The 13,673-nt window shown below is 32.8% G+C and overlaps 1 protein-coding gene across 2 annotated transcripts; it reads left to right on the top strand.

Moving 5' to 3' along the window:
- The first annotated feature begins 8,795 nt into the window (after nucleotides 1-8,795).
- Nucleotides 8,796-10,073, top strand: LOC131050227 (transcription factor MYB2). Of its 2 annotated transcripts, XM_057984410.2 has the most exons (3): nucleotides 8,796-9,197; nucleotides 9,290-9,545; nucleotides 9,661-9,803. In XM_057984410.2, exons 1-3 carry the CDS (start codon nucleotides 8,908-8,910, stop codon nucleotides 9,685-9,687), a joined length of 573 nt encoding a protein of 190 aa, XP_057840393.2. In that variant the 5' UTR covers nucleotides 8,796-8,907; the 3' UTR covers nucleotides 9,688-9,803. The 2 variants fall into 2 exon arrangements, with proteins under 2 accessions (XP_057840393.2, XP_057840392.2); XM_057984409.2 differs by having other exon boundaries at nucleotides 9,290-10,073.
- Nucleotides 10,074-13,673: the final 3,600 nt, after the last annotated feature.

Here is a 13,673-nt window from a genome sequence, read left to right as displayed (position 1 = left end):
CTCTTGAACGAAGCGGCCAAGTCCAAAATGCCGAAAAAGAATCTATACACTAATTGGGATTGAAAATTAAAACTTGTGTTCCCTAATTTGATCATCGCCTTGCTTGTCAGAAATGGTAATCCTGAGATACCGACTAATCCAAGATTGGATGTTAAATGGGAGGCCCCAGAACCAGGGTGGCATAAGATTAACTTCGATGGTGCCTCTACAGGGAATCCGGGGCGTAGTGGCATTGGATGTTGTATTAGAGATTCTGAAGGCATCTGCATTAAGGAAATTTCTTAAGACATTGGCCTGGCCACTAACAATGAGGCTGAATTCTGAGCAGCATTAAGAGGTTTGCAACTGGGGTCTAAGTTGGGGATAAAAGGAATCCATTCAGAGGGTGATTCATTAAATGTTATCAATGTTGTTCATTGTAACCATACCCCCAGTTGGTGTCTCAACCTATTGCTTCGACCTATGGTGGGTCTGCTTGAGACCTTTGAAGGTTTTCGGATTAGCCATATCTATAGAGAAGGAAATTTGGAAGTAGACAAACTATCTAAGATGGCAATTGCAGATGGAAGTCTTGATCCAGGCATGCGGCTCAGGCATAGATAAATCTTGTTTATAGTGATTATTATGGTTTAATGTTGCCTTTAATTTGGTAGAGGAATGAACCGCTTTGGGTCCCCGATGTTTTGGTTTCTACCGGTCGGTAGTACATACAAGAGGATGTACTCTTACTGGGAATGGGTCTCCCTTTGATGGTGGTTTTCTGGCTCCTTTCGGTAGGGGTATCCATCCCGGCTGCCCGGTCTCTATCGGTTGGCGTTGTTGTTGTTTACATAGGCCTCTTGCACTTTTTGCCAACCAATAATTTTTACGTTTCGGTTAAGGAACTCTTCGAGGTTATTCCAGTGTCGTTGTAGATGTTGCCAGAATGATAATCTAGCAAATTTTTGATAAGCGGCTGCATTCGGTTGTCTCTTCAGATACCCAGTTCAGATTGAGGCACATCTACATTTGATTAGGGTGATTAATATGGCGTAAGTGATACAACCGATCTCATTTTAAGAAGGAATGTTTGTGCCCCCAATGGTATTGGCCTCTACTAGTTGGTAGTTCTTACCAGGAGATGTATTCTTATCGACCACTTGATTTATCCCCTACCGTTATTCTTTATGGTTTCAGTAATATGATCTTACTGGGGTCATTAACTCAAGCTCTGGTTTAGCTGCTGTCAGAAGATATCTAATTTTCATCAATACTTTTAGATATGATAAAGCCAGATGGCGGCTAACAACAAAGAGACAATCAATAGCGATTAAGGTGGCATGCTTAAGATGTACCTTGTTTGTGCTAAGTAATTTGGCTCGCTTAGCTAAGTCCTCAAGCTACTCAACTTTTATGAGATGGCGAGATAAATAAAGGATGACCTACTTATTTTTAACATATCGAACTCTTCCCATTTCTTTCTCTGTTGTTTACAATGGAAACACCGATTTTGTTGGAGGCAACCTGCCATCAGATGGCATTCCTAGGCAAAATCTCTGATAAGTGCCTGCAATCGGTTCTTTCCTCGAGTCACCCTTTGATTCTACACTGTGTTAAAAGAATTTTGGGGGAGGAATTCGTTAATGCATACAACAAATATAGAGCTAATGCAGACATCTTGTCTTTCTTCCTAGCAATGTTGCTCTATATGGGGACTAGCAAGCAAAGGGTGAAGCTTCTCACCCAAATGGTGTTTGAGCATCACTTTCTTGGGGAAATTGACACAGTGTTGGATAATGTTGATGGAAATCTCAAATTGCCCTTTCCCCAAAATGATTATATGAGTTTGGGAAATGGTGCGGAGGTGCGCAAAAAGGTGATTGTAACCTCTCTTGACTTCAATGCCTTGGAAGCCTCTTGGCCTATTATTACGAGAAATATTGAGTTCCTTTGCAATATTGTCGGTATACTGCCTGGCTTCATGGCTGCCTGGAGAAGCACCTATATCTAGCAGGAAGGTCTCTCGGGTAGAGAAGACATTCGTATTATGGCCAACGATGACATAGTTGAAGGCAACTCTTGGGGGCTTGGCCGTGGAGAAGAGTGGATTCCAGATGATGACCGCCTCCCCTCAGAAAAAGCAGAATCATTAGCCCATGTTGCTTGTGGGAATGTTTTCCCAGTAATTTTGGATGCAGCCGTTGCTCCTGCTCCCGGTACTAAGGACCCAGATTCAAGTGCAGAAGAATCCTGATTGTTTCGACCCCCTCGGCCCTATACTACGATCCTCTTAGGATTTCCATTTTTTATTTTTGTACGTTGTTTAGTTGATTTTAGGCCTTTGGTTCAACCGAGATTTTTCTCCTCTGGTTTTTTTCTCCTAGATTTTTAGCATCTCGGCCAGTGTGGCTGGCTTTTTTGTTTATTTTACTGTTGGAGCAATGGTAGGGGGTTTTCTTACTGGCTCTTCCCCCCTATGACTCTTTCTGAACCAGTTATTTATTTTTCAATTTTTGATTAATACAAGGGTGTTGCCCCTCTATAGTTATTAATCTATTAAAAAAAACCATTTTAGTTCATCAAAACCAAGCATGTAGTGGAAGCATTATTACATTGTATTTTGCAGTGGCAAACAAGATCAAAAAAAAAATTGATCCTTGCATCATTTTCATGTTGTGAAAATGTGGGGGTTACAAAAGGAATGTGGGGTTGTGAAGTGTGTATGATTGAATTACATTAATGATGATAAAATAATGACACTCATTATAAATAGTAAAATACAAAACTGAAAGCCAGCATAATAAGCTAGATCAATAAATAAAACATAAAGAGGAACATGTATCTACAATCTAGAGCCAAAAGGGTTGGACAGGGTTGAATGGAACCTTAGTCTGAGGGTGTTTTGGTCAATTGAAAGTTCCACATTCTAGATCAGAAAGTTCTTGTAGTATTATCTTTGTAAAAACAAATCAAAATGGTCTAGACATGATTAGGTGGTGCCTTAGTCTATATGTTTTTCCCTATTTAAAGCCCATGTGTTTTCTTCTCTAAAAACATGTAGCACTCTTTGGGGTTAGATCTAGATTTGCATACATGAAAATAGGGAAACTAGTTATGTTGTATAAGGTCTTGCATAGGTCAAACCTTGTGTTAGTGTTCCCACCACCACAACAGCTATGATTGATGTAAAAATAGTCCTCGTAATAATCAAAATGTTGAAATAAAATGAATATGCCTTGTTTTTAATAGTTTGTTGCTCAATATTCTCAATTGTGCTCTTGATTAAATTAGTAAGAATGTATGATGCTATAATAGCTTATTCTTGGAACATTAAAAATGACAAAAGATTAAATTATATAGGGATCACATGGTACTTTTTATTTTAGGGCAACATAAGATGGTCAAGTATAGAAATTGATAAAAAATTCAAATTGTGAAGGCTGACACTAACAATGGTTGTAATTTTCAAAGGAAAGGGTTGTTAGGCATTGTAGTCTCAACAAAATAGGACCTCCAAAAAGGGGTTCATGAGTGTCAAGGTTTGTGATGTTAAATTAGTTCATGATTTGAGCACTTGATGATAGTTAAATTATGGTATTAATAATTAATAATTAATGTAGAATAGCGCCCAGATAGGCCTAGAGTGATCTAGGAAAGAACACACTAATGTAGGGACCCATATAGAGTGTGAAATTGTACAGAGTTATGATTTGTTACACTATAGTATTGAATTTATTCCCTACTAATTCTTCCTTAATATTTATATAATGGATCTAAGACTAAATAATCTTATTCAATCCTAGTGTTTTATATTATATTAAGGATAATAGAGGAGTATAAAATGAGTTCTTATCTATGCATAATATATCAAGATTCGGGTGCTGACTAGACTAAGAGTTTATCTATGCACAGTATATCAACAATTACATAGTATAGCCATCAAATACTATATAGTCTCTATCGAAATGATTGCCATAAACTAGATTACATTACAAAAATGAGAAATTAAAGAGTTGCTGATAACATCTACTATTGATATTAATCTAGAAGTGCGTTTCCTTCATCTTCATCAAACCATGCAATCCATCCATTCTGCCTTTCCATCTAGATTTGTCTTTTTCTTGGAAAAATTGGGATAGGTGTGGCCTCTAGAATGTCCACTGTTGTACTTGGAGTTACGATAGCAACTGGGGTCACCACAATAGCAACTGGGTTCATCCTATTTTTTTCAAGCTCTATCAAGAAGTTGGAGAGCCCGGTTTCAAACAAATTTCTATCTTCTGAGGATCTCTTCTAGGTAGAACTATGAGAAATCTCTCATAAAAACATTCTAACTTTCCCATCCCCAACCAACTACTCAAATCTCTTCCTTGAGATCTTCATGACCATTGTGACCTGCCAAGAGATATTATAAAAAATGAGTCTCCTAAGAGACTCTGTAAGCAATCTTTCAATACCATTGAAAAACTCATTATTAATAGATTTCCAAATCAATCATAATATAGTAGATCAGAGCACAAACCAAAAGACATTGGCACTCTTTGAAATCCCTATCACAAAACCCACCATACCTTCCCAATTCATGATATTAGTATTAATTGATATGCCAAACATCTTCCATATTTCCTAAGTAAATAAACAATCAAAAAATATATGCTTCACAGTTTTAGGAGCTCTACAGCAAGTACACATATTAGGGCTACCATCAAAAAGATAGATGGGCCACCTAAGAAGAAGGAGGCACCAAGAAAAAAAAAACTGTTTAGGCTCAACTGGCTTGGTGCAAAGTTGGTCAAGAAGTGATTTCCACTTAGAAATCCTATTTTTATAATTGGATATAATCAATGTATATGTCTACACATCAAATATTGACAGGTTAAGGGATATTTTTTAGTAATTATCTATAGTATTCAAGAGATATCAATTCATCATAATAAAAATAGATCCCTATCACAACATAAAAATGTGATTTATATAAAAGTATGGGTTTGAATAAACCAACAACCAAATATTTTTATTATATTCATTACTTGTTGCAACAATGGTCTATTTTATTATAAAAATATATAAAATAATATTATATTATGTTTCTAGCATTTTGAGTTCTTCTCAATGAAGTTTAATTATTAACTAGCTAGGTATTTTTAATGGATTATGTGGTTTGGATGAATTTTTCTGTGTGTGGTCCACTTTATTTGGAATTGATATTTCATGAATTACCACTAACCATATTGAAGATCAAAATAAGATGTAGCAGTATTTCTTCGTGGCATGTTAAAATTTATTAATATTGTTAGGCATGTCAACATTTTATCCTTTTCACCTATTTGTCAAATTTAATGTGGGTTATACATTATTTATACCCACACATTTCTCATATCTATGAATACACTTATTTTTTAAATTATTTCTTGATATTACAATAATTTTGACATAAATTTGTGGTTAAACAATTGTAAATAATATAATATATTGATGGTCAAGGGATCACACAAATTTTGGTTTCAATACTAAATAAATTATAGTACAAATGACAAAAATAAGGAATTTGAATAGAGTATTGCAAATTCTTTCACAAATGTCTCTTATTTTTTTAGTCTTGACTAATTAATATGGATCACATCTAAAAATTATTGGCAACATGTTTTCATTGTGGATCTAATATTTTCTAATAGATAGTTTACTCAAATTTCTTTACTCATAATCATAATATATAACAATTTGTATTCATGAACCATATGTAAAGATAATATCTCATAGAGCTCAACGTAATTAGAATGATCATGTTTATCATACTTTAATTTGCATCCTTAGGTATATAATGTGTTCAAGAAATAAATAAGGCATCAAAAGTTGGATTAGGATAATGCTTAGTATGAGATGAGAGAAATAAATAACCATGAGCCATTTGACATGTACGTTGAATAAAAACTGACAATTGTTCAGAAAACTAGAAGGTAAAAGTGTAGTATATGTCTTTTCAACTAACCATGAATTATATGGTAGACCATATGGAGGAGTGGTGTTCAAACTAATATTATAGTTTGAATCGAGTGAACTTGTGTCACTTCCTATAGAAGAATTATTCGAAATATAATAATCATAAAGAATTCAAAAGTATCAACTAATGAAAAGAAAGTTCTGATGGAATCTCTTAATAAAGAAATTGAACATATATGATTACAAAATTCTTCCACATGTAGTTAGGGTCCCCATTTTTATGGTAAATTGTCTTGATTGCATTATGGATAGAGGGATGAAATGTGAAAGTATATAGTGCGAGCAATAAATGGACATGAAAATTCATTAAATGAAAAATGGGAGTCTATCTAAGTGCACAAGGTTCGCAAGATTAAGCAATAAAAGAAAAAAAACAAAAAACAACTAATGTATGTCATAAATTAAGAAAAATTATTTTTTTTATCAAAATATTAGTTCTAAATTAGATCTAAAATATATATAGAATATAAACTATTGATCAGTCCAATGATGGGTGGGGTAGGTTAAAGATATAACATATGAATTTACACAAAAAAATCTAAAAAAGAAAGATAGATCATCAATAAAACACAATAGTATAAAATAAATACTGAATTTAAACTAACATATGAATTAGAAGAAAATAAATATTAGAAACCCCAAAGTTGGTTTATAAATCGTAGAGATTAGGTAGATTATGTTTGATTGAGTTCACCAAAATAAGTGAAACACACATAACAACAAATAAATATGACTACAAATAAGAGCTAGTAATGATATTATGGTAATTTTTAATAGATCTCTACTAAGAATATGGTTACAAATAAATAGATTTATCTCTATTAGTAATGAATATACTAATCTAATATAGGTCTAAAATAATATGCCTTGTGATCTACAATAGGGTACAATAGACAAATATTCACTACAAGATCAAAATATTCTCTATTAACTTTGAAAGGACAAAGTTGAATCCCAAAGACAAAATTTATAACCACATGTTGTCATCTATACATAAAATTTTACTTTATTATTTGCAAGCTTATTTTCCCCAATCTACTCAATCTCTCTTGAATTATAATGTGCTTTTCAATATTTATGGACTAGGAATATTAATAAATCCATACATAGGGTTATTGATATGTCATAGTGAACATGTTCTCCTAGATCTACATACATAAATATGCACAGATGACTAAACAACACTCTTTAGTAATGTACAAGCTACTAAGATGTTTGTGCACAGCTAGTTTTTTTTAATGCTCTAATCATAGTACATAAATGTGAGTGATATTTCTTGGAATGGTTAGAGATTACAAGATAGAATATTATTACAATGAATCTCTTAGAATACAAGGACAAAGTAGCATATAAAAAAAATGTGTTGGGAAGTTCGATTATAAATATTTGAATTTGAGGCATATGAGTCCATGACTACTAACAAATGTTGAGAGATGAAAGAGGTGAGACATGTATATGGAAGTATATGTACGTATACTTGTGATAATAAATTAAATAGGATAAATAGATAGAAATGAGGAACAAGTGTGTAGAATTATATGCAATAAATAGATAGATAACATAAATAAGAATTTTAACATATAAAATTAGAAAATTTACCAATATATACATTTATTGAAATACTTGATAAAAATAAACACAAAACTAACTAAAAAATAATATCTAACAAAATAAAATCACTATTACAATAACATTTTTCTCACTTATAAATGATCTATACTTCTTATTATACAATTTATAGGCAAGAATAGATGTCTTATCTTTTTTTCTTTTAATAGAAATTTATCCAGAAATTCATTTTTTATTCTTGATTGACTTATTTTGAACCTTTCAACTTCATGCAGCTCTGATTTATTTTTGTTTAGATTAGATTTCTAACACTTTGCTTCTCGACTACAATATGGGCGTTGGCCCACTGCCAAGGTCGCTTAGTCTACGAAAGCTATCTTGGGCCCTCCCATTTGTTAATCTGCAGTATTGGGTGCAAAACAACTAAGCTCCAACCCACTTAGTAAACATTGATTCAATCGATCGACACTATATATATTATATATGCGTGCGCGTGATACTAGACATCATTAGGCGTACGAAGGTTATCACTCCTCATAGTATAAAACACTATATTTCCTGTCTCATAATTTGACAGATGTCTTCACTTTATTTAGGTATATATATCGATATGATTCATGAAAAGATCTGGTCTGGGCTACTGCACAAGAATACAACCTGAAATATCTTACTTTGAGATAACGATAAGGGATTGGCCGCATTAGGAGGCAACCAAAAATTTAGACTTATCATGTATACAAAATGTGGGCAGCCATGCGACTAAAATCAGCTGAGACTATCATTTCCTCTCTCACTTTTCATACTAAAAGTGTTTCCGTAATCCATCGTGTTAATAACATGTCCGTTTTCTATTTGTCAAATGAAATGATTCGTACCCATTTGCTCTGGGATAGACAACATGAGAAGCCCCTAATGCGCTCATAGATTTTTAGGGTTTACATGTGATTCTTAAACGTACATGCACAGTTGAGTCAATAAAGCCGACTGGGTTGAAAATAAGACGTCCTGGAATTGATTTCTTTTGGTGGGCTGACACCTGTTTAGTAAGGCCTGCTTATCTGAGACCCACTGAAATCGCCGACAACTCAATCTCTTTCTGCATTCCTTTAAGCTTTTCTAGAATAAAATTATACATCATGGGATAATTGATAATTATACAACTTGGATAATTGATGATTATTCAGTGCCTTACATGTAATGAATATCCCCAAAGGGTCATGGTATATTATGTATATCAAGCTGTAGCCTACAATTGGAGCTATTATATAAACTGAAGGGTTTATAAAATTCAAAGACAAATATACATACTTGTTTAGCACATTGAAGGGTTTCATATCCAAAAAACAATTGAACTACCTGATGATATTAAAGAGGAGTAGCGGCTGGAGAATGGGTGTACTTGAAAAGGATGAAGGAAATATGAGGAAAGGTCCTTGGACTTATGGGGAAGATAGGAAGCTGATTGCCTACGTTAGGGAGAATGGTGCTGGTCGTTGGAATTCAGTTGCCAAAACTGCAGGATTGGAGAGAAGTGGCAAGAGCTGCAGATTGAGGTGGCTCAACTATCTCCGCCCTGATCTAAAGCGTGGCAGCATAACTCCCAAAGAACAACGTTTGATCTTTGATTTGCATAGACAATGGGGAAACAGGTATTCCTACTTTTAATTACTTTCTTCTCTTGGTTTTAGCAGTTAAGTTGATTAAATCACTTTTTTTATCTCTCCTGTTAATTTGTGTGTAGCTGGTCTCGAATTGCTCGGAGTTTACCAGGAAGAACAGATAACGAGATAAAAAACCATTGGAGAACCCACAACAAAAAAATGTCTCGAGAGCTAATTCAGAGTTATAGATGGCCGCCAGTTTCCAAAGGTCCAGCACAGATAAAAGCAGTAAGAGAAAATAATTTGCGTTCTAGTGGGACAAGCTCTAAGGGCCACCATACGGGTGTAATGAAGGAACTGTATGCAGAATTTAAAGCACCCATGACTCTAAAGAAGGTTGGTTGTGATATTTGTGAAGTGCATGATGGTAACCAAGAATCCTTAACTTCCCAAGATAAATATCAAGAGTTTATAAAGAAATTTTCTGATACGAATATTGTGAACTGCACAGAGGCTGAGACGTATGAAACAGGTGTAGTCCAATACAGCCCAGCCTTCTCTTGTCCTTCTATGACAGCTTCTCAAGTGAATGTCTTCTCAGACAATGAAGAGTTCTTGTGGGATTATAATTCCATAGCCTTGTGGAATTTAGATGACGTACCCTTAGGCAATGTTAACAAAAAAATGGATCTTTAATCCCAAATATTGCAGACGAGGTTTTCGAACACATGAAAGTTGTGACTTTTCAAGAAGTCTCACTCCTTTAGGATGACTTGATATGGTTATGGAAACCATTACTGCTCAATCATAAGCTTAAGAATAATATAGGTACAACAATTATTTGTTGAAATCTAAATATGATTTTAGAGATATTACAATGGGCTGATACTGCTACATGTTAAGGTGTGTCTTACTCTATCTCATTTAAACCAGACTGCAAATTGAAATTTTTATCAACTTTCTTGAGGGATGTATGTATACATTTTCGACTGTCTGTCAATTTTGTTTGAGATATAGTTAAAATTATAACCCAAACAATAGTGCAGCATTTTTCATCTGCTTTTAGAAAAAAAAATCGGTGAAGACCAGTAGATTTCTCCTGCACAATATATTTTGAAATAAAATGATAATAATGTCTAAATAATAAATATGACATAGGTATAGTCTTTGTAAACGAGTTTGACAATATTTTATAAAAGATTAATTCATGATTAGGTGGGGCTTTCACCTGATGATACTTGTCGAATAATGTCATCCGATGATATGTCAACTTTTTGTCTAATAATAGATTATAATTTGTCCAATATAAAGTGTGCTCTAAAACATCTATCTAAACATATTCATAAATTCTAATAAAGAATAATTACATTTATTTAAATATTAAAAACAATTAACAACACAAAACCACTTGCGACACCATAAATCACAAGATACCTTTTGTACCCAATAGTAGTCGATTTCTCTTCCTACTGTGGGTCCTGTAGCCACATAAACCCCTTTTTGCAATCAAACAACACAGAAGCCACCATCTACTCACACACATGGACACATTTTACAGTATTCACCACATAAAGCATAAAGAAGCCCACATTCACATAGGAATAGCTTTGCAATTTCTAGAATGTACAAAATATCTATTATAATATATTTATGATGTATAAATGATAATGATACCTTGATGCTTTTTAAAGACTAGATAACCATTTTCGTTCACATGACATTAATAAATATCTCCCACTTCATTAGCGGAAAAGAAACTATCTTATTCGATAGCATGACTATAAATACAGATTAGAACTTATTTATTTAAATATAGCAACATAACCCGAAAGGGACTAAAACTCTTCCATTAATGAATGTTTCTTGAAGTTCTTTTCTAGTGGTGGAAAACTTGTGTTCTTGAAAGAGAGGTCACAAGTTCAAATGCCTCGTTTGTAGTGCAGTTAGGTGCCTCGTGCATGGAGTATGATGTAGTCCCATAGGACTCTAATCCATCTGTAAACCCATACATAGATAACTGACATCATGGACTATAAAAGACCCTTTCCTTCCTTATCACTTCAGAAATCACCGACACATATTCATTCATTTCCAAAATGGAATCTCCTTAAACAAAAAAGTTGTTATTTCTTTCACCAAACATCTTGGCCACCCTTAAATCACACACACTAAGCGTTGACCGCCTAGTGCGGTGCATGTTGGCCTGCTCAACTTGTTATGTTCCCCATCCGTATCCGTTTCCCTAAACATTTGCCAGTTACAGCCAGCGGTTAGTTGCTCAGCGCATATATCATATCAAATTTAAATTAGATGTTCCCGTCGTGCAGATGATGGCATGTGCTTTGTCATTCCCTAAAACGTTCATTGTTAATGAATCTGCGAGGGAAATTATGGGAGGGATAAGTTTTTATTTCAAACTTTAGGATTAAAAATTTGTATATTTGATTGTAAAGTAATTTAAAAGTTTATAATATAAGATTTGTTGTATAAATATTTAATATTAATAATTTATTTAATCCAAATATATAAATTAGATTTCCAAATATATTTGATAGTGAATATATATTTTGGAAATGAAGAAGAGAATATTGAAAGAAAATATATAATAAATTATTTTTATTGAATATTTGAAAAAGTATTTGAGACAAATTAAGTATAATAATTATGTTTTAGAAATTTTATGATTATATATGAATTTGGGTCAAATCTACATTTGTGGTTTTAATATTCACATCTACAATTTTAACTTGGATGCTATATTTTAACCTTTTTTATGGTTTTCAAAATTTTAATTGTGAAATACCTTGGTAATCTTATTTAAAAAATATATACATTTTTAAATTAATAAAATATCCAAACATTTTAGATATATATTTTACAACCCTTTTTCTTATATTATAACTGTTTGAATGGGTATTTCTCACAAGTTTTAACATGGATAGATTGATGCAATAAAAACATTTTTAAATATCATTTACACTATTGAAAATAAGGATGACCACAATTTGGCATTTATCAAAATAAATACCAAGCATGTTCTTATATAAGAACCCAAAATAAATTAATAAATTCATGTGAGACTTTGATTTGAATTTCGAAATTTTGTCATGACTAATTTTTTAACAACTTAAAAAATTTATCCTTGTCATTTTATACTTTGAAATGTAAAATTTTTTACCAATTTAAAGAGTACCCCCATGCTCGATAAATACTCTCATTATTAAAAGAATCTAAGATATCTTCAATATGTTTATATTCATGAAGTGTAGGAATAGTTCACTTAGAGTAAGCAAAAATATTTAATGCATATAATAATCCTTCATCATGAAGTGTATGATTGATAGAATTAGCCTCGACAGAGAGAGTGGATGATTGGGAAGCTGAACTTAATGAAGTATGTGCTTGCAGAGGCCAAAACCAATGGAAAAGATAGAATGCTTTCCTAAACCTCTTGGACTTTCTTGGGGTAGGCGATTCTGGCGATCGTCCAATGGGTGGACACTTCAATTATCTCTACTCCTGCTTCTGCTTTGTCTGCCTCTGCTCCCTCATCTTCAGGGTTATGAATTTCCAACAGTCATGGTCAGGTGACTTCAAGTTATTCTCATCTTTTTTATAGCAAGATATGATCGGGTTTGATCTTCCAATTTTCTTTTTCTCAGTACTGGTAGACTTAGTTTTTGGCTAGTTGTCAATGTTTTTTAGATAATTTTTGGTTTATGCCCAAGTAGATCTATGGGCAGAATTTTGTATATTGTAATCATGGACAAACTTTCATAGATAGTTTCAAACCTTTATTATGTATTTATATTATGCTAATACAATATTTCCGGCCTCGGCCCTTTGTTGATTAAAAATAATATTTCATCATGATAAGATAATGTAACACTAATATACAAATCTAGATAATCTACTAAAGATTCATCATTAAAAAGTGTATCTATTTGAAGATTGTTGTGTGCTAAAGATATATTGATTATATGGAGAATGATAAAGGGAAGTGAATGTTCCTCCAGAAGTGGTGATATTCATTTTTAACTTTATGCAAAAGTTTCAATGGTTCAATCACATTTGAAGGAAGCTAATTCAAGTCTTACATTCCATAATATTGTTTTAGTTATATATAATTTCATTTATACTTATTTATTTTTTCTTTGTATCCATATGTGTATAAGATTATAAATCTCAAGTGTCATATCACTTGTGTAGTAATGAAGAGGGAAGTACAAAATTATCATCAACAATATGATTAAATTTTTATTTCATATTTCATATGCAACCATCCCTACTAGGTTATTTGGCATCTTTATCAAGTTTTAATTTTGGTCTTTAGACTAATGTATGTGGTTCCATGTGTAATGAATAAACATATAAATAATCAATAAAGTAGATTAATTTATCCTTGTAAGTAAAATTTTAATATATTGAAAATTTTGAATGAGACAATCCTCATGGAATTTATCCATGGAACCCCCAAATGATTGTTGTATGCAAGAAAACATATTGTTTCATGTCCCAAGGAAA

The sequence above is a fragment of the Cryptomeria japonica genome, chromosome 1, assembly GCF_030272615.1.
Source record: "Cryptomeria japonica chromosome 1, Sugi_1.0, whole genome shotgun sequence".
NCBI classification, from domain to species: domain Eukaryota; kingdom Viridiplantae; phylum Streptophyta; class Pinopsida; order Cupressales; family Cupressaceae; genus Cryptomeria; species Cryptomeria japonica.
This window is presented reverse-complemented; position numbering and strand designations above follow the sequence as displayed.

What these genes read in the sequence shown, in the direction of transcription:
- LOC131050227 (XM_057984409.2), top strand. Translation starts at nt 8,908, where the DNA reads ATGATATTAAAGAGGAGTAGCGGCTGGAGAATGGGTGTACTTGAAAAG. An exon ending in CATAGACAATGGGGAAACAG is followed by an intron (nt 9,198 to 9,289) that starts GTATTCCTACTT and finishes ATTTGTGTGTAG; the next exon opens with CTGGTCTCGAATTGCTCGGA.